The 21,521-nt window shown below is 38.3% G+C and overlaps 1 protein-coding gene across 1 annotated transcript in view; it reads right to left on the reverse strand.

The window, feature by feature from the left end:
* Positions 1–21,521, reverse strand: part of ARFGEF3 (ARFGEF family member 3) — an 88,817-nt gene that overhangs the window by 38,543 nt on the left and 28,753 nt on the right. The window contains exons 5-12 of the mRNA XM_018078155.2: positions 17,735–17,803; positions 13,806–13,928; positions 12,171–12,213; positions 11,082–11,160; positions 9,641–9,745; positions 6,695–7,019; positions 5,194–5,306; positions 3,528–4,438 (exon numbers count right to left, since the gene is read on the reverse strand). Of these exons, the coding sequence (XP_017933644.1) occupies positions 3,528–4,438; positions 5,194–5,306; positions 6,695–7,019; positions 9,641–9,745; positions 11,082–11,160; positions 12,171–12,213; positions 13,806–13,928; positions 17,735–17,803 (1,768 nt within the window). The remainder of the gene's footprint in view (positions 1–3,527; positions 4,439–5,193; positions 5,307–6,694; positions 7,020–9,640; positions 9,746–11,081; positions 11,161–12,170; positions 12,214–13,805; positions 13,929–17,734; positions 17,804–21,521) is intronic.

The following is a 21,521-nucleotide window of genomic DNA, read 5'->3' on the forward strand; positions in this document are numbered from 1 at the left end:
ATTAGTGAAGATCAAGGAGTAAGCTTTATCCTAGAGGAACATTTGAAATGAAACAAAAAACAGCTTCCAAGGTTAGTTACATGATGAAGCAAAGCTGTGTCATTTGTTAACTGCTGCAGTGGTTTACCGTGAATATACTCCTCCCACCATAAAGCTCACATCTCTTCTTAGACAAAATACAACAAACCATTAACATTAAAAAAAAAAATCCACACACAGAAAAGAAGCAAATGTTTTTCTTGCCTCGTGAGGGTTTGAAAGCTCTGTGCTGCTGCCTTCTCGGACTTTCCACTGTCGTCACTTTGGGGGCGTGGATAAGGTGAGTAACTGTTTGAGGGTGGATTTAGAAAGAGAGTAACTGTTCCAGGGTGGGTCTAAAAGATGAATAACTGTTCAAGGGAGCAACCTTTGTGGAAGAGGAGTGATAGGGCTGGCTACAAACCATACCCACACAGGCTGGCATGTGCTTGGGGTAGATTTCTCATGGTGAACATTAACAGAGACTCTTTAACCAAAACTGCAACCACGTGCTTGAAAGTAGCCTGTGAGTAGCTCTAGTGATTTCATCGCTGAAGGCAAAGATGAATCTTAATACTTTGTTGGATGGGAGATCATGATATTGATGTGGCTATCTTAACTCTCATTGATTTGATGTCTTTTCTTTAAGACTAGAATCTGCTAGAGTAATAAAAACCTCAAGGCAGAGAGGCAGAGAGGCATGTAAAAGAAAAAAAAAAAACCACAAAAAAGCCCACTCTACTTTGCATTAAAATATTTTAAAAATTGTGCAACAATACAAGACTACAATTAAAAAGGAAGGTGTAGAACTGCACAGAAAAGTGGATACTACATATTAGTAGCACCAAAAAGTGCTTAGGAAAAATTTGATCCCCAGTTTCCTCTAAAATATGGGGAAATAAACTGCATTTAAGAGATTCTGAGATCTCAAAAGCAGAAGATCAGCTGATGTTACCAACAGAAACCTTGCCTCTAAAAACTATGGAATCAAAACTGAAAAGTGGTGCTAACTTATTCCTAAGGTGTTAATTTAGGAGTTAACTAGCTTACTTGCAAATCTTTATTTCACTATAACTCTGTTTAGCTGACTTCACTTTTTCAATGCCTATAGTCCCATGGCAGCGCCTCAAATTCCTACCTCCTTTCATTGCTTTTCAATCCTATGAAAACATACTAATATTGCAGTGCTATCTAAGAACCTAGTTTAGGAAAGACTACTAAATCATATTTTTCCACAAAAGTGTAAGAGAAATTGGGAAATTAAATAAAGCAGTTAAATAAGGTCTCCCAGAAACACAAAAATATTGCTTCTGTTCTGACTGGTCTCAGAACTGCACCTGCTTCTTTTCTCAACTTGAATTTTAAGAAATATTCAAATTTCCTAATGTATTCTTCAAGAATTACACATGAATAGATGTTGTATATACAATGAATAGGATCAGTCCCTCTAACTTCATCACCTAAAATTTGTGCCTTGAATTGCTGGTGCTAACAAAGGGCTCCTGAAATAAGGACCTCAACGTTGCTTATAGAGGTAGATCAGATAGGTGTCTTGGAAGCTCTCCAAGGGGTGTTCCTACCCCCTGACATTTGTTTCAACTTTAGTAAGTCTCTCTCTCTCTAACAGGTCTACAAACTCATGGTTCGCTCACATACACAGGAACACAAGTTCTCACCTCAGGAGGACTTATGGACATTCGCTTAAGATCTGATGTACAAGTTAAAGGACTGTTTCAGCTGGATTGAGTCTCGTTCCAGGTATCCAACTGAAACAGGAACCACACAGATCTTACGAGAGCACAAAAGTACAACTCTGCGTCAGCCACATCTCCATGAAAACCCCAGGATACCTCTTCTAGGATGTCTTAATACAGTAACTTGCTGCTCTACTTTTCCATGATTCCTTAATGAGCGGCATCTTCTAAGAGTACTTCACCAAATCCGTGTGGAAACATGGTGTACATCTTTAAAGTACAGATTTAGTCATGCATGGCTTTCTTAAGGAAAGTGAAAGGAAGTCTCTCTCTCAACAGTCTAAGACTAGGTATCTTTTTAACAGATATGTACAAACCACAAATTATGCTGTAACGCAATAATTGATTTATATTCTTCCATCTTTCTCACTGTATTAGTCATAATGGCACTAATGCCAGCAAAAAACCCTATGTTTAGCCTTAAAAATCTGGAAGTCTCCTAGGTCCACATCTTCCAATGCTTTAAAACACTCTAAAAAGACTTAACAGACAAAAAAAAGAAACAGCATACTCATTCATGCATGAGGGAACGGGTGCACAAAAGTTTGAGCTAGAGGTCTAGTAGCACTGGTCTTTCAGTATAAACTCAAGATCACTCTTTTTCAGGTAAAAGAAATCCTCATGACAGAAAGGGCACTCTTGATTGCCTCAATTAGGAAAGTAACATTATTGCCTCCTTTAGGGTATTTCCTTTCTATAATATAAAATGGCTAATGTTTCTTAAGAATACCATCTGTCATCTTCCCGAATTAGAGCTTAATTGGGCAGCATTTAAGCAGGATATCAGGAATATCAGTTTATTTGCCCAGCTTCATATCTAAATTTTTGCTGTATGGTGATGGGAGGCAGCCCTTCTGACTCTGTATGAGTTTAATGTGAGGGAGCACAAATGAATGAAGCAATGATTAGGAAAGGAGCAATAGGAATGGCAATTGCGGTAAAGTAAGTTAAAGAAACAGAGAAATATATTTTAGCAAACATTTCCACTTTGGCCACTGTCAGGAGAACAAAATGCTTCTAAATATATATATTTACACACACTTTAAATATACTATCAACAGGACAAACTAGCCTTTACATGACTTTTTTCTGTTTGTTTGACAAGTCAAGATCCCAAAGGTTCTAACCATGAAAGAACTGAAGGTATTTAAACTCTTAAAAGGTAAGATCTTAATTTTTCACTTTATCTGGGCTTTGAGCTTTGCATTTCCTGTTGTATTAGACAACAACATTAAGAAAAACAGAAGAGTGAAGAATAGTGCCTCTCCTCTTTTCCTATCCTTTCAAGAGCTTACTGCTGTTATCACCTTTTTCGTGAGGCTGGCGTTATTAACAGTAATGCAGTGATGTACTGAGGTACTTAAATCTCATTCAAAACAGGTGATGGTATTCCCCACATCCCTTTCATGCTAAAAGGCAACCCCAACCTCTTTAACAACAGCATGTGCAAATCTTCTCAACAGATCTTTACAGACATGGGAAGAGGTATTTTACTACAGAAAATTTCATTTCCTTATCAAGGATGTAATCCAGAGCCTGTTAAGAGTCAATGGATTGACCTCACTTTGAATCAGTGACTGCATATTCAATTTGCTTTGCCCTAAATGAAGTGTGTTGCTGTGAAGGAATATATTCTGTAAAGCCCAAACCTCCTTATTCTGGATATTCTCTGAAGATGAAATCCTACAGGAGACTCTGTGTACAGTGCTGTCAGAGTGTGCATGCTGGTTAGACAGTAAGTATTTGCTTGCAAACCTGAGCAGAACGTTGAAGAGAAGCTCTGCAGTGCTTCATCCACTTCTTCTACGCTGGGAAGAGCTATAAGCCGAGGAAGGAGAGCTTCAAGTGACTGGATAAAGAGCCGTGCGCTGTGTTGGTCTGCTTCTTGGCTTTTCAGCAATTTCAGAGAGAGAGCAGCAGTACGTAAGGACCTGTGACCTGGACAATCCCGTGGTGTCTGCTCCTCATCAGCCAGGGAGCAATTGTCAGAGCCTATGTCTGAGACATCAGACCTGCCTGAATCCTTTTCTGCTGCCATGGAATACTGATCACATGAATCAAACTCAGTCCTAGAAAGGTCCTGGTCATCTACACTGAAGTTACTTTCACTGTATCTGGATCCATAGGACCGGGTCTTGCAATCAACTGATAAGAAATTAGTTATATCTGGATAGACTATGGTGTGGCTTCTTTGAACAACATCTGGCTGGTCAATGGTTTCTGACTCTGGTTCTCTGTAATGAATCTCTTTGCTTTCATGTCCAGCTGGAGATGCCAGTGAGTTTTTTTGACTTTCTGGATTATCCTCTGGAGTCGTCTGTCCCATATCCCCTTCCAAAGTAGTCTGACCAGTGTCTGTGGTAACGCTAATGCTAATATCAGGACTCTTCTCATTTCCTGATTCCCAGGCAGGATTTTCTGAGGACAGGATGCGCCTCTGCCACCTGAAGTCAGCATCATTGATTTCCATGGAGTCCCTGCTCGTTTCAGTCCCATCCTTCAATTCTTCTAAGCGCTGGAGCAGCAGCTGGATCTGCTCTTCACTAAGACCCCTCCCTTGGCTCAGCTCATCTAATGCTCCAAGCAGGGCAAAGACGCAGGACACAGAAGCATAACATGCTTCAATACCACCTTTGATGCACGCTTCCGTCATCCCGTCCATGATACTGCAATCAATACAGAGTTCATTTAAGTGATGCAACACCTATAAGGAGCACATCTCTGTCATTCAACACCATCCCTCCATAACCAGGAAAAAAACGAAGTGAACTTATCCTATAGGACTACTCCCAAGAAAGACAATCAGTATTAGAACAAATTATTAAGTATCTCATGCAAACATGATCATTCTATAAAGGGAGTGCCAAAGTGCCAACTAGGGAAACAGTTACTGTGCATTTATACCAGCATGCACAGCATGTTCTCCCTTAGAGACAAGCACTTAAACTGTAAAAAAAATCTCAGCACCCAAATGAACTAAATTTAAAGTGATCTGTGTCCTGAAAATTGTTTTGTCTACAAGATATGATCTTTACAAGAGCTGACTACCCTTCTTGCTCAATCTGACAATGTTTAAATTTTCTATGATCCCCTTTGACTTCATCTTGGAAATGTACCTCTAAATAAACACACGGTTATTTCATTGCAAGTTTAGGGACCCATAGCCAAAAATTTCCAACTGTAAAACAACATATTTGGGTATTTTTAAAAACTCCACAATGTAGTTATCTATGCCTTTACAAATAGGCTCAGAGTGATGACAAACCAGTAAGAGCTTTTACCCCTTTTCCATTTTCACAGCTTATTTAACCAGGGAGATACCCTGGCTCATATTGGGTATGCTCCTGAAGGTACAACTGCTTAAGTGTCCTGCGTGCACAGGCTTAAGAGAGAAGAGGCTACGGGAGGAAACAAAGCATACAGCTTGAGAAGATCCAGATGGGACTTCCTTTTAGAAATAGACCTCTTCTTGGATTCTGATTCAGAAGAGCAGGGCCCTGCCAAATCACAAAGCTGACGAGGACTGCCAAGTATCTGAAAGAAAAGGAAACAGAAGTAAGTAGAGGATTATCTAAGCATTATTTAAATACAATAAGTAAGTCATAATTCTATCAAGCATTAAACCCGAGGCAGCAGTGCTGTAACTTCTCACAGCAAAGGAAAGCAGCACACTGATGTTCTATTTATTAAAGCTACCATTCCTGTTTTTAAAAACAGAAAAGCAAACAGAGAAGAGCAGAATATTCAGCAAAAATCACATACAGAATGGTCTTCAGTGCTTTATATTTTTGACTGAATATGTTTCAATTGATATTGCACACAAGAGAATTTTTATGCCTAAATAAACATTTTGCACTATAGCTTATACCAAAAAGAACCTTTCTCTTCAGTCACCTAGTTAGAAAATTATAGAGCCATGCAAAGATAAGCATTCCTTCAGACTCAACCTGCTGGGTAGCACCTTGTTAATGCCCACCATGAAATACAATGAGAAGGCATTACAAACGAGCACGTATTAATAAGCCCAAAGAGGCAACAGATACATCCTGCAGGAAGCAACATTAGACTAAGCTTTTTCTAAAACTTCAGTTATCATCTTGCTACTATTTAAAACTAGAGAAAGACAAATGAAAGGATGACTGCTAGTTCAGACAACGGAGTGGGTGGCTGTGTGGTGTTAAGAGAGATCTTCAGAGACAGAACAGCCTAGGTATGCAGAAGCTAGAAGAAAAACTCTCTACGAGATACCACTGTTCCTACAAATTACGTAAGTTGCCTTGCGTTACACAACATGAGAAGAAAGCTCCCATGTGGAATGGAAGAGTCCATGATTTCAGCTGGTGCTCAAACAAGTCTCACTGTGCTCCAGTTCTAGTGCTCTCAGAGGCACCGGGCAAGAGGCCAGAAAGGACTGGTCTTGAAATGGCTGCTTAAGCCATTAGCAGCTTCCCTGTGGCTATTCAAAAAATGCTCAAAGAAATTGTAGTTCAAAAAAATGGCAAGTAATCAAAGCATATATCCACCTTAATGCCTGGAAACTACATTGTGAGGATGAATGTTTCCTTCTAGCAAGAGCAGAGAGTGGGGAAAGATGCCAAAGAAGCTGCGAACTGGTTCATTATGCTCTATCTCACCAAAAAGAGCAGTCATGATGCAGCGATAGGATCTGCTCCATGCAGTACCACAGCATGGAGTTGCCACAGTAACTTGAATTATGGAGAAAAATAGAGCTATTATGGCTTCATAAAACTAAAGATATTTGTCAGAGTGGTGTTGATGTAACAGCTCTGCTCAGAAAGGATGATTTCAACATCCCTAGGTGGGAAGGTTTGAAATGGATTGGTATACACATTTCAGCAACATTTACTGTTAAATAAACATTTTGCTTTACCTGCCTGGACTTGCACACATGATTATCCTACCTCTTTCATAATTTTGATGGCTTCTACTCGATGTTGAGGTGGTGGGTAAAGCAAAATCCGGTGATATAGAGACTGTAGCACAGGCTTCATGGATTCCACTGACCCCATCAGTCGAACCAGTTCTGCTGCAATATAATATATGGTCCGTGCAACGGGCCCACTAAGGGCAGGTGCTGTGGAGGAACAACCTGAACCTCGGCCATGATCAGAGATCCCTGAGGAAGGTGAATCAGCCTCAAGACAGATGCTGCTGTGGGCAGAGGTGATAGTTTTGTCATGGATTGGATTTCCCAAGATTACTACTAGGGCTGGACACAGTTGCTTCCTGAGAAAGAGAACAGCAGCAGATGGTAAACAGAAAAAAATAATCTCACAAGAACAGATTGAAAATAGCCCATGGTTAAATGAGATAACACGCTCTTGTTTTAATGATCAGTCAACAGCAGTGTTTAGATAGAACAACAAATTATGCCAGGTTTTTTTCATCTCCCAAGCATCAGCACGATAGTACATATGGAAATACCTTTGGGTGCTTTAGAAACATGATGGAAAGGTAGAAATTCCAGGTTTCTACTGCTAAGCATCTCTTCTTCAGTCCAACTCAGGAGCTTTAAAAAACCTGACAAGTACTAATCTATGTTAACTAGAAGACCTAATGTTCCACCACTGAACTGCACATGCATGTATTTTAGTAAGCACCCTTAGCTGTGAGACTCTGTTTAGCTGGCTTTTGAAAACATAATTAAAGCTGTCCACAATAACTCAAAGTGTGCACAATAACTACTCATATGCCACTATACACTAAATAATCAACTGTCTTTCTGCATGAGCACTCATGTTAAGTGTTTCAACACCAGCAGATCACTCTTCTTTGGCAGAGCCAAAGCCAACTCAGCACTTTCCTCCATTAGCTGTTATTTCAGCTTTGCACTCATGCACTTGACATTTTCCTTTAGTCTGTAAGACCTTAATTTATGAAGCCAAGTGCTGCATTAGAATGAGTCCCAAACTTGGTTTTCACCTATATCTCAGAGGTTCAAGCTAGTGCCTAGAGCAAGCACCCAATGACAGGTAACAATTTGTAAATATATCCTCACAGGTAAGTACGTTTTATTTTCTCAAGATTTTTATGCAGTCCAGAATTTTTGTTGCTTCTCTTAACATGATTGCTGAAGCAGCTTGGCTTCTTGAAGTCACAGAAAGAAAAACAGCTTTAATCAGAATCAGATAATGACTTTAAGTCTGCTTATTTATTTCTCCAACCAGGAACATTTCAAATCACATCAATTCACACTTATTGTTTAAAGAAATGTGCCTGTCTCAAAGTAGGTGTAATCACAGGTTGTAACACCAATATATTCCCCAAACATCTTAGTCCTATCAAAGTGTATCTGTATCGAACTATAGAGAACACTGTCAGAAGAACAGAGGTAAATCTTCTCTGTCCGCTCCCTTCTTTATCTTCTGTTGAGAACTGACTATAAAGCACCAGTCAGAGAGAAAGCTGTGTATGTGCATTTAGGCAACAGCTCATTTAAGAACAACAACAGCTACCAGTTGGGATCACAACTTCACCAGATTTGTAATGTTTAGTGTGTACTTATAATACTATGTATGTTTGCAGTTTAAACTGTTTCATGTCTTCCTAGTGCTTTGGGTTTTTTTCCTCCCACTTAAGCAGGTCGCTGGAAGGATGCATATTCCTTGGCAGCAATGCAGATTAAGAAGTCCCTGAAGAAGCCCTGGTGGGTTGCCCTGAAGGTACACAGTTAGAAACACCTGCAGATTTGCAGCATGAACTGGATCATCAAAATGATGCAGACTTAAAATAAAACAGGAAGTGTTTTCTTTTAACCAAGATCATTTCAGTGAGCTTGCTTATACGATGACCCCACAGTCAGTCACATAAGCATAAACAAAGGGTTGGGTGAAATTCAAAGGCAGAAACTTCTGAAGTGGATTTTTCATGAAAAAGAGAGTTCTGCTCTTACATTAGAGCTCTAAGAGGCCTCAGCACAGGGTCCCTGTGCAACACTGCCAAGTGTTATCAACCTGAAGACCTCCCAGTCCAACAGTCACTGATGTTCCTGGGACAGCAAGGGAAGTTACGGATGCCATTACATATTCCATCCTTAGAATTGGGCCCAGGTCAAACACTTCAATTTCAAAAATTACACAGTAAAAGTACAAGAAACACATTTGCCATTAACAGTCACATATATCTTTCCTTAATACAATCACCTGACAAAGTCACGAGACGGGCATGGACTGCAAGGAACTGCATATTAGCTACGTTCTTGCTTTATTACTATGACTCAATTATCCACAGGCTATAAAAACTCCACTATTTCAAATAAAAAGAAGGAAAAGGATTATTTAAGGTGCTCTGAGGTGATGGTATCAAACAATTTAGAGGTAGATATGAGCACTAAAGACATCAAGCCTTTCTGGTGAAGTGTATAAAAAAGAGAATTTCTTGATTAAAGGGGTAGCATCATGAAGATTCTTTAGCCTCAGCCCTTACACAATGCAGGTCATAAGCATTTCTGGTCACCAGCCCATCACTTGACATTAATTTTGCTTATCTTCCTGTATTACTGCATCAGACCAGTAAGAATCTCTACAGGACACTCCTATGACAAGCAGAATACCTTTGTGTTTAACGCCACACAAAAATCCAAACTAGTGCAGAAAGCATAATAGATTTTCTGTTCTGGATAAATACACTGGACTTCATTACAGGAATTCACTACCAGGATTTAATGTGCTCGCTAAGCAGGAGGTCCTACCCAATCTTATATGAAGCACAGAAAGAACTGACAGTAGGTTAACATCAAGCTCTGCTCACATCTGGAGGCTTATTCCAGGTTTGTTTGCATGGCTGGGGGAGAAGGTCCTTTTATATTTACAAACTTAGCATTTGCATTAATCTTCAGATGTACTCACCATATTAGATCAGTGAATCCTTTGTGCTGGTGCATGTTGGGAGAGAAGCTGTTTAACATGGAAAGGATGCACTCCAAGTAAAGAAGCTGAAGTTGCCGATTGTCGCTGGCAAAAAGATCCCATTCACATCATATTAAAACAAAGATTATTTAATTTTCTAAAATAACTAAGTTCACTTGAAAATTATACCATACTTTACAGTATTTGATTTATTTTGCTTCTTTCTATCCATTTATAAGGGTGTGATCACCATCATCCCATTTATTTTGTACTGACCACATGCAGTGATCTGCTACTTTAAAAAAAAATCTCAGTGAAAAAAAGAGGAAGAATAAAACAGAAGTAACTACTCAAATTCAATCTAAACTTGAGAAGGTAGGAAGCCTTAAACAGAGGAAAAGGAGACAACAGACGATTTTGAACTTGGATAGTGTCTTCAGATAATCTGAAGCACATTTAGGCTGCTCTCTTCTGGTTATTTTTTCCTCTTTTCTTGGTGACAGCCACAATTGTCAGAAGTCAATGTCTACAGGCAGAAAGTTGCATGATAACATAGCTACCTTTCAGGGCTGTGCCAGTTACTCTGTCAGAACCAAAAATATAAAGGAAACTTCATGAGAAAGAATACTAAAGAACCTGTGGATGCCTGGAACTGATACACTTCTTACAATGTGCCTTAATGCAGATCATCATCATCATCTTGCAGTTGACACTCACATGGTCATGCATAGGGCATCCCCGCACTCCTGATTTTATTTTCACATATGTTGATACTGATTAAATAATGCTAAGTAAGGCACTCTTCCCTTTCAAATCTTGTTGTAATTAGAGACACTTGTGGGAGAAAAGTCTATAGAAAATTTGCACACAGATGTCTGTGCTGTTTCTGGCTCTGTAAGTTCCTGAAAATTGTAGAGCATATAACACTCTATTACTGCCCATAACAACCCCATTTTAAAGTTATGCTCATGCATTTCCAAGTAAGTAGAGTGTATGATATTCCTAAATTTAAGGAATTCTTTGATAATGCAAATTACTTCAATTGGATAAATGGTGCCTTTCTAAGAAGTACATATTAATTCGTTCTGAATATAGTTTCTGTTAGGTCTTTCCATGGCTCTTGTTATTCTTTCTATGGCAGTTGCTTCCAGCCAGAAAACTTCTCCTTTGATAAGTATTTTGCTGCTGTATGGAAGTTCCTTACAGGTTAGACTTACTGGAAGCTTTTTAAAGCTGAACAGTGCACAAAGAAGGCAAATTAACTCCTTATTTCAAGCAAGGATTAAATGAATGCATCATGAGCAATATTTCCTCTAGTAAACACTTTGTTTAACCCCAGCTTTGCTCCCTAATTCCAGAACTACAACAGTACAATCACATGTATCAATGAAACTCTCAAACTCCAGGTAATAAATTGAAATTATAAACTGAAATAACTCACTTTATGACAGCCTGGAGCTTCTCACAGAGCACAGTGAGGACAGATACAACATCATCACAAAGAGACTCCACTGAAGTACCTCCAAAAAGGATAAAGATCAGAGGCATTACATATGAGCTACTGGATTATAACCTCAATTCACTGCATGGACTTTCAGATCTGGTCAGAGCTTCTAAACAAGAAGCAAGGCTACCAAAATTGACAGAGAAGATGCAGTAGGAAAAGGCCTAAATTAGAAAGTGGTCTCCACAAAATGCAAAAGCAGCAGTATTAAATCCAGAGAGAGCATTGATTGCTTACATGCATTTACAGAAGATTAGCTGAAATCCAATTCAGATAATAGAATAAGTATACAATTAAATAATAAAAAAGGCTCCAGTATTTCTACATGGCAGCCAATTGCTGTATCTCTCCCTGCAGTTTGTCTCTCCTATACAGCTTCTGGTGTCTGACCAGGTTCTGATCTTAAAAGAAGATGCTTATGCTCTTCAAAGATTTTAGCCTCCATTCACACAAGTTCTGCAGAAATCCTGTGAGAAGGTCAAAAGCAGGGATTATTTTTATCTATCAGAGAACATGTTGAAAGTTAAGCCAGAATGGGAGTAAAAAACATTCTCCTGTAAAATAATTATTTGGCAAGTGTAAGCACACCTTCAATAGTGATGTACTTTCAAAAGCAGCCATTATAAAAACAGTATCTTTGGCCTGAAATATAGTAACACAATCATTTACAGGTTCCACATCCTACTCCATGAATCTCTTTCAATTTAGGAAGTAAAGCCACTTACTAAAACTTTCTCCAGAACACTGAGACTCCTTAATTACAGAAGTTAGCATCTTGAAACAATAATTTATTACAATGTTGAATGCAATGCTGTTACCATGGTCCAAATGAAGACAGAGCTGAATATACTAGGAGCTAACAGGGCTGTCTCAGTTCTTACCACATCAAGAACATCAAGCTACGGAGAAGGTAAAAAAACTGAAGGTGCAATTCCCATGACATCAAACTGCACTGTGTTGATGAAAGGAAAGTTAAGAATAAAAAAGCTGGAGTGTAAGGAGTCACTAAAAAAGTGTTACAAGTACCTTGACTCTTGAATTTTTGCAGGGTGTCATGGTTTTCAATTGTCTGTTAAGGAAAGACAAAGGTGGTGTAATTGGTGCAAGGAGCAGAAAAATACCATAGAAGCAATACTTTGACAGCAGAGCTTTCTCAACAAATTCGTGTCCTCTGTCTGTTCTGGGCTTTTTGTTTGTTAGGGTTTTTTTAAGTGAAGCTTTTGTAAAATGTTTTTAAAAATTCCTTAAGATCTGTTTTAACAGTCATTTAGATTAAAGAAACTCACATCTCACTGAGCTGAACCAGAATTTCTAACTTCTTAAGGGATTTTCTACACCTAAAACAACTTAGTAATAACTAGGCATGTAAGTCGCATTGAAAATAACTGAGAGGAAATCATAGTTTAGACTTCACAAAGTACTTAGAAACCAAAATCAATTGAGAATTAGAGAGTTTAGAACATTGGCATTGTTATCGTTACAGTACCAACAGAATTAATGGCAGTCAGGAAATGGAAATGACCTCTTACATCATGCGGTGTGGTATAGGATTCTTCCCATTAGTGCACAAAGGGGTCAAGCCAAAATTCTTCTCTCAAGCATCAATAACAAACTGCCAGGTATTAAATGCAGCTCTCATATGCTTTTACCTAGTCCTCAGCTAAGAAAAGAACTAACAAATTGAAGACCCAAAAACTAACAAAATTTGTAGACCCAAACTGAAGTTTCAAAACTACTGGTTGTATTTGTTTGTTTGAGGTTTTTGGTAAATATTTTGGCTAGTAAAATGAACCTACTTAGCTCAAACAGAAGACAAGTTTACTTAAACTGAGCAATTCTGGTCTGCAGCTGCTCAGTAGGATAAAAGCAATCTAGTCTACTAATCCAAAATAGAAGGGATTGTCTTAACCCAAGACAGATGTAAGGAAAATAATCTGCACAACTACAGTCCTTAAAACTTCCTAATACATAGAAACTGACTTTTACAAAGAGTACTTTTTGGACAACATGATATTAAGGAAAGCAGCACTTACGAATGTAAAAAGTCAATGTAAATCCATGCGTACCCAGAATATTTACAGTTTCACCAAAAATGTGCTGGGATTTCACTCAAAAAGCTCTTATGGATTCTAATAATGCAATAAATAGAATTATTTTTGTTTTGCTAACAACCAAGCAAAGAATTTCATGAGTTTAAAATTATCTTCTATTAAAAAAGTAGAAGAAAAACCTCAATTACACTTTCCTTAGTTGAGAATTTTTTTTTCTTTATGTAAATATTTGTCATGCAAAAACTTTTAGCAGAAGGATTTCAATGAATCTTAGGAAAAGAAGCAAAGAAAACAAAAGAATGGAAAAGGCCAAGGCAGTCTGATGTCAGAATAAAGCCTCTTTTGTTTAATGGAAGGGGGAAAAAAAAATTAAAAAAAAAAATAAAAATCAGTCAACCAGAGCTGACAATGTGAGAGCTGAGTTTCCAATAGGTTGCTCTGAGGCAGGCAGAGTCGAAGCCCAAAAAAAAGCTTTTAAACAGGATTAATTGCAGAAGTATCAAATAAAAGCCATAAGGCACAACAAGCCAGTACAACACACTGCATTCAAAGAAACAAAAAGGTATGCAGCCATGGACATGGAACCATTTGTTGATGCCAGAAGGCTCACCATGTTTTCTTGCTTTTGTCGTAACTGTAAAGTCAAGTCACTCAACATTTGGCTGAGGGTTGCCCGCACAGCGGTGTTAATGCTCCGCTGGTGACAGCTAGATACATATGTCTCAATGCAAACCTGATAAGGAAACAAGATAGCAGTACAAAGATATGAACTGTAACTTACCAGCAACACATTTAGGAGGTATCCATACCAAGGTCTCTCTCATGCAGATAGTCAGCCTTCCTTATTACTGCTTTATTAGCACATTAGAAGTTTTCAGCAGTATGAAAAACCAAGTAAGTAGTATCTAGAAGCAGCATGCAATTCATCAGTCTCACAGCTGCAAGAATGGTAGGGCAAAACTGGCAAAGTCTCCTGTCAAATACAAGTGATTTTGGCACTTGCCTTGCTCTGTAGATAATTCATTAAATGTGGATTTGATTGTTCGTTTCTTGATACTTACTTGTAACCAGCCCCTGTAAGTCTATGTCTGCAATGTAAATATTCTCCAATTTTTCAACTTTTCTTGAATACAAACTATATCTTGAGTGATTCAAGACATCACACACGGAAGTTCTTGCCTTATTTTCCCTTTCTCAACTAAACAGAGAGAGAGAATCCCAGAGGTTTTCAAATGTATGTGTGTTGCTCGTTATCTCATGCAAGAAACACTATGCAAATGAGAACCTGAGACTGATTATCTTTTTTGACAACACAGTAGAATGGGTTAGTTGTATGCATTTGCAGTATATAAGGGACCAAACTGACAGAATGTCTCATTCTTATTGCCCTTTTTTGAGGTTGTAAGATCCCCCCAGATATTAAAAGGATTTTATTTAGTTTAAGGTCAGTGATGAAGATGGTCTTCTAAGTTAAAAGAAGGCCTGGACCAACTCTGCCCATCGTTCAGCTATCACATGAACTCCAGTGGACAAAAAAAAACCCTAAAAGCCCATTAACCATGTACAGCCCTTTGCAGAGGCCAAACCATTCCAGTGCTGCTGAGATCATTCTTTCAAGTTGTAAGTTTTCTTCTAGAGTACCTGAATTAATTGATGAAATACCATTCTTAAAGGTAGGCTGACTTTCTGGAAAGAACATGGTTGATATCTCCTTCTTCTCTCCCCTCCCCACGTGCGCTAGTAAGCAACAATACTGTCCACTTGAGCTCCAATCTTACAGAAGGCCTGTGCTCTAAATGGCTGGGCAAGGTACCTTTTGAAAAGTCATTGATGAAGAAGCATCAGTAAAAATGCGAGAGCTCAGGGCTCCAAAGAGGCGTGTAATGGACATTTTGATAATTTCATGCATTCGGGGACTTCCAGCTCTATGGCATGCAAAACACAACTAAGGGCAAAACACAGAAGGGTTAGCTAATGAAACACAACAGAGTCAAACAAAACAAACCTCCAAAAGGTACAGGGGAATAACAGATACACACATAAAAACAAGAAACAGCATGAACTAAATTTTCTTGCAGGTGTCTATGCAAGCATGGGAAGGTGCCCAGGGGAAGATTTAGTTTATTTTTAATACTAATAATCTATTTTCAATACTAATAATACTTAAGCCACAAATGATAGTACTCTTCATGTTGGATGCTTTCTTAATTTAAAGCTGATAAGGTTCAGAAAGATTCGGAATGCCATTATTTTGTACACGTGAATTGCAAATGATCAGGCAGTGCAAAATGGCTAGACTGTAGCTTTGTTTTTCAGAGATAGTCCTCACAGAGTTCTATCAGTTACAAACGCAGTACCTTTCCAATTCTGCAGTGGCCCCACTTTGCTACAGAGTACTAGTACTACTTTGCTACAGAGGCTAGGAAAAGGGACTAAGGGACTGACTTGGAAAGAAATGTCAAATAGCATGGGCACTGGAACAGAAAGCTCCTTTTGCCACCTTTCCCTTAGAGCAAGTCAGAAGGTTAACTAAATGCTAAACTGAGAAATTATTTTCTGTTTCCTACTGCTTATTCATTGCAGAATTCAGATACAAAGGCATAATGATTCCAGCTGTTTAAGTCTTTGCCTTACCTAAAACCTGGGCAGGAAGAAGCATGTATGTGCCTGGTAAGATTTGCTATTTAGAATGACCTAGGCATTCACTGAGGCAGTACTTTCTCAAGGAGTGTGGGGAAAATAACTGTACCTCCAAACACTCCAAATAGAAACATGAACACTCTGTATTACAGTTTGTTCCAATTCACTGAAGGAAATGAGTTTCGTTTGCTTTGCTGGCACACCTCATCTGCCTGCTGTTGAGCTCTTGTTCACCATAACAGAAAAGAACCATCATTGTGCTAATTTGCATCAGTACACTAGCTAAGGTTTTTAAGAGCCAGGATAGCCTTTGGGAACAAAAGTGAACTGCAACTACCAAGAACAGCCGTGTTTAATGTCTGTCTATGAGAGACAACTGCCATTTTCCAGGATGCTTTTTATGAATAACAGCCCTGTTATTATCCAAATTTACACAGAGAACAGAAAATATGATTTCTGATACAGCTTATAGCACACAGAACATGACTGATTGACCGTTTCCCCCAGTCTTAGGCAGTGTTCTTAAAGATTAAAATCTGAAGGGTTTAGAGTCATCAAATACTTTTCCCAGGAAGTACTTCATTTAAGCTAGAGCTCTTTACCTACAGCAAGGAGATGCACTAAGCTTCATTCATCAACTTTTGCCTTGCATGTTAGAAAGTCCACTGAGAAAAACTGCAGTAGGGGAATCAATCTGTTTTCTTCAGTTTGAGACATTGATAAAGAGGGTTTAGTAGACCTTAAAGAACTGTGACTTGCTTTAAACACCAATTCATTTCATCCTTGCTGCAGTATCATAGGCAAACCTTACTGTCTCACCTAGCCCAAAGAGAAACCAAAGCTGTGCTAATCTGGAACGATTACTACCTTTTTTTCTCCTGTATATGTCATATACATGAACTGTGGACTTTTAAAGCCCATTTGTTACAAAATAGAAGCTGTTTTCTTCAGTTCCTGGTTATCTCTACAGACTCATTCTCAGCTTCCAGTAGAACAACACAAGGACAATTATATTCTTAAACTTGGAAAGTACTGTAATATCCAGGTAAATTGAGCTATTTTCACATGGGATTTTTCTTTTTTTACAAAAGTCCCACCCACAATAACAAAAACCTGAGAAGGAACAAGTCTCTATATGTCTACGGACACCTGGAGTATAGGACATATATATAATCTTTAATTTTTTTCATGGGCATTTCCTCTGCCCATACCACGTTAACAATATCATTTTATAATATGTTCTGCACACAACAGTGTGTGCTGCACAGGAGGAGTAAGCATTCCTGTGCATCTTCTCTAACCTGAACAAACAACACTGTGGCTTGCTACAAAATGCACTAAAAATATCATCCACGTATAAAAGCTTACTTAATATACCTGCAGGTATGTTTTTCTACAACAAAAGATCCTACACAATTTAATTCAGACTAAAATCTAATGGAATAAAGGGAGTGCAGTGACTAATAGCATCATACATCTACAGGCATGCTTAAATCTTTTACTAAGATGTTTTAGGAAAAAGGCTAACAAGACACACTGAGGCACTTCTGCTAACATGACACACTATGGCTTATACACCTCTCTTGAGGAAACTTCATTAGTTTTAGACTTGAAGTAGGTAAGAAATCAGCACAGTGCTGTTTTATAAAGAAGAAAAGCAAAGTAAAGTAAATATGAGTAGTAAATGTGCAACACTGTAATATACAATTATGGGTCCATTTCCGAAAGTGCCTTCCCATGCAAGCCCATCAAACCTGCCCAACTTGCAACTATTTCTTACACTAGAGAATGGTAGTTATGTTTTGGACTGGTCTAATTCCACGTTATGTAAGGAAGTCATGCTGTAGGTAGCAGGGAAAAGTTAAGAGACACAAGCCACGGTATGACAGAGGCACTTACCTCAGCAATCTTCAACACTGAACTCCCATTCAATTCAAATGTAGAGGTATATGTTATACAGAGCAGGACCTTGCAAAAAAAGAGAGAGAGGAAGGAAAAAAGTTGTTTCATTGGTTATTGCCTCCCTTTCCCCCTCATGTGCCACAGATCCTTTCAATTTTTAGAGCAGGCATCAGAAGCTTCTTAGCACCATGTATTACTGGGATAGAGGAGATCCAACTGAGATGCTGCATCTGTTGGTCCCAGAGGTAACACCCAATGGATTACTTATTGCTATCTCCTACATATGACCACCAAAGACAACCCAGTGTGAAAGACAATCAACCTTGGCCTTGAGTCAGAATCCGTTCATATTTCAACCACAAGCTTTGCATGATTTATAATCAGGCCTTTAATTTATTTCTATTAGTATAACAAAGGAAGAAGGAAAAATGCCTACAAGTTATTACTTAAGAGTCACAGATAGATACGCATTATGTGAGACAAGCCATTAATCACTGCCTGACATGAGGATTTCCCAGCATAGGATATTTCCAGTAAGTGTATTATAGTCATTTGATAATGAGCATCCAAAAAACAATTCATAAGTCCCAATTAATGAGGGGAGGCTTGTCCTGTCTTGAACTCAGCAAGAGGAATAAGAACTAAAAGCCCCATCTAACACCTTACTTCAAAGAGAAGGAGAGTGAGAATGTGATATCATCTACCACGTCTAGTGGGGCAATGTGGTGAGAGCCGTGGTGCGATGCCTTTAGTATCTGGAGATGTCCTCCCCATCTCCCTTCCTCCTTTTCAATCCCTCCTTCCTCACAGAAGACAGAGAGTCTGAGCTACTGTTCTCTCTCCTTCAAAGCATAAAATTTACCCAGTGTCAGAATTTATGTTTTGCTTGGTCTGAAATAGTATGAGTTTCCTGGGATAATTGTACCAGCAAGCACCAATCACATTAACACTAATGGTTTGGTCCCTACAACTTCTCAGTCCCTAAAAATAACTGTTCTCTGCTTCACACGGAACTTAGGGCCATAAGATAAGTTAGCATTACTGATTGTTAGCTACAAGCAAAGTACAGAAGAGCCTGTCCATGGATGAGCGTGACATGCTCCTGGAAAAAGACATATATAACCTTCTTTGCATTTTGAGAGTCAGACTGAAAAGTTTCTACACACTGAAATGCACAACACCTTTACAAATATTTTTCTCATCAGAAAAAAACATATTTCACTACAAGATGTCACAGCTTACTCCAAGGTTGTTTGGGGTTTTTTTTTGTTTGATTGTTTGCTTCATTTTGTAAATAAAATACCAATCAGGAGCTTGATCCTATTATTATAGAAGATGATTTTACTATAAAAAGTGTTCCCAGAAAACTACTGTGTAATGGCAATTTTACAGCTGCCTGTATGTGTTATCTTGCCTTGACTCTCAGTCTTTCATAAAAATAAGCCAAATAGTGTGGATAAATACTAGAGGTAATGGCAATAAAAAAAGGCATACTACTCTTCAGAAGTACAATAGTCCTGCACTAGAAACTCTTTTTTAGATATTTAGCATTTACCCTTACAGTAAAGCAAACTTTTTGAGCCAAGTTTCTTCTCCATGGTTTTTCTTTTCTTTGAAATGGGCAAAATGGATTTTCTCATCTTAAAAGTGTTACAAAGCCTACCTCATTATTGAAAGGAGAGATATGAGCTACAGAGCACTTGAACTTGCCAGAGAAATAAATCTAATTCTAACTACAAACGATTAAGAATTCTGTGCTTTGTACTTCTTATATGAACTCCACAAATGTCTCTGCAATCCATATCATTTACTGGTACATGGACAGGTACCAGTGAGAAGGAACTGTGATACGTCTTTTCCTGTCAACAGAGCAAATTCTACAGAATAACAGAAAAGTAAACAGTCAATTATAATAACTCTCAATAATTTCATTTGGCTAATAAGTACATAAGTTATAAGGGCTGTTATTTTCATCTGCTGCTCAGTACATACCTGCGAAATTTAAAACTACATAGTCAAACAATTTCGTTTGGCATTAACTGGATTCTAAGCTGCTGGCCAGCCTCACAGTCAGCTGTTGGGCCTCACTTTCTCAGCTGTTAATTAACCTGAAATTTTATTGATGTTTCTAATAGCTGTGAGAGCTCAACAGCTGGCTAAAAATATATATGCATTACTTAACGAAAAAACTGTGATTTATACCCTCCAGACACTGCTATGTAAAACACAGGTGTAGAACACAGTTCAGAAACCAAGAGACAGACAACTCTCACCTCCCACTGACAAATCTCTTCTTACCATGCTAAGAGCCGCAGTGGACAGCATGACTAATCTTATCCAGTGGTTTGTCTGTCCTGAATTTCCCTACTTATAAAACCTCATTTGCTTCATGGGATTTTCTGCTCTCTTGTCCCATCTTGGCTTTGTAGAGTGTGCTATTATCTAATGCTTTCCAGAGATCGAAACCTGGAAGTCAATATACTACAACACATAGAAGTACGCCAGTTTAGGCATTCTTTTAAGCCCTTGCTCTTCCAAATCTCTTCTTCCTCTCCTTTTTTTTTTTTTTATTTAATTCCCCTCCTTTATAGAGCTGAATAACGAAAAGTTTGCACACACACACACACATATATATATGCCTAATCCTTTCTGTCACAAATGCCAAAAACCTGCAAGTAACAGGTGAATGACAGAAAGGTCAGATATCAAGTGCAGTGAGGAAGTGATGATCAAAACCTTGCTATGAAACAAAAGGGAAATTCAGCAAAAAGACTACTAAGTTTTGATTGCTACTTTTTGCAAAAAAATAAGATCTGGGAACCTATTAGCTAGAGAAAAGGTATATGATCTGATATAATCAAATGACAGAAGCAAAGTTTATCAGCCAGTATATTCTTAGCTTGCCCCACTGCTATGGTCTTCCCTCACAAGTCATTTGTAAGTTCCGAAACACGGTCTCTGACCAACACACAAAACTGCTCTCAGCTATGATTCCCATCAGCACTGCTGCAGGGCTCGTTTACAGTCTTGGCAATGATCCAGACACTTGCATGTTTTCCCATTTATGTGGAACAAACAGGAAGACAGCAGGCTTCTCTTTTAAATTACAAGATGAAAAACGGGATTAAAACCAAACAAACAAAACCAAACTTAATCATTCAGATCCACTAAGAACACTGAGTCTCCAGATAGTATATCCCACAGGCTGCTTAACTACTCATGACACTAATTCAAACAGTCTGCTTTTTTAAAAAAAAATAAAGAAAAGAAAGATAGGCTTTCTTGGGCAATGACATTTTGGTTTTGACACCACTTGTAGGGAAAGCAAAAACAAAACTACAAAGCAATTCCTAGTAACTACAAAGCAATTCCAGTATAAAACAAAATTGAAAATCAGCTTTTACTGATTGGTGTGGACTCTAAACCACATTTTATTCCTTTTTCTTTTTTTTAAAAGAAGGAATTTATATGACTGTAGAGGTAGTTTCAAAGTCACATAACCCCCAGGATTTTTTACTTGGCTTGCATTATCTTGCAAATGCCTGGATGAGATCATGTTTCCATAAATGGCTTATCCATTATGAAAGTATTTATTTTAACTACTTTCAAAGCTCTGACTGTCATGGAACAAGAAATACAATTCCTACTCCCTGGAGTCCCAGGGTGCCAACTGTAGTATAAAAGCATATGCATGGGTAATTTTCATAATAAGTAGAAACAAAACCAAAAAATCCTGCTTCTGATGCCACAGTGAAGGTGAATTGGCACAAAATGTACAACATTT

This window comes from Manacus vitellinus, unplaced genomic scaffold, assembly GCF_001715985.3.
Source record: "Manacus vitellinus isolate BGI_N305 unplaced genomic scaffold, ASM171598v3 scaffold_4_pilon, whole genome shotgun sequence".
Classification (NCBI taxonomy): Eukaryota; Metazoa; Chordata; class Aves; order Passeriformes; family Pipridae; genus Manacus; species Manacus vitellinus.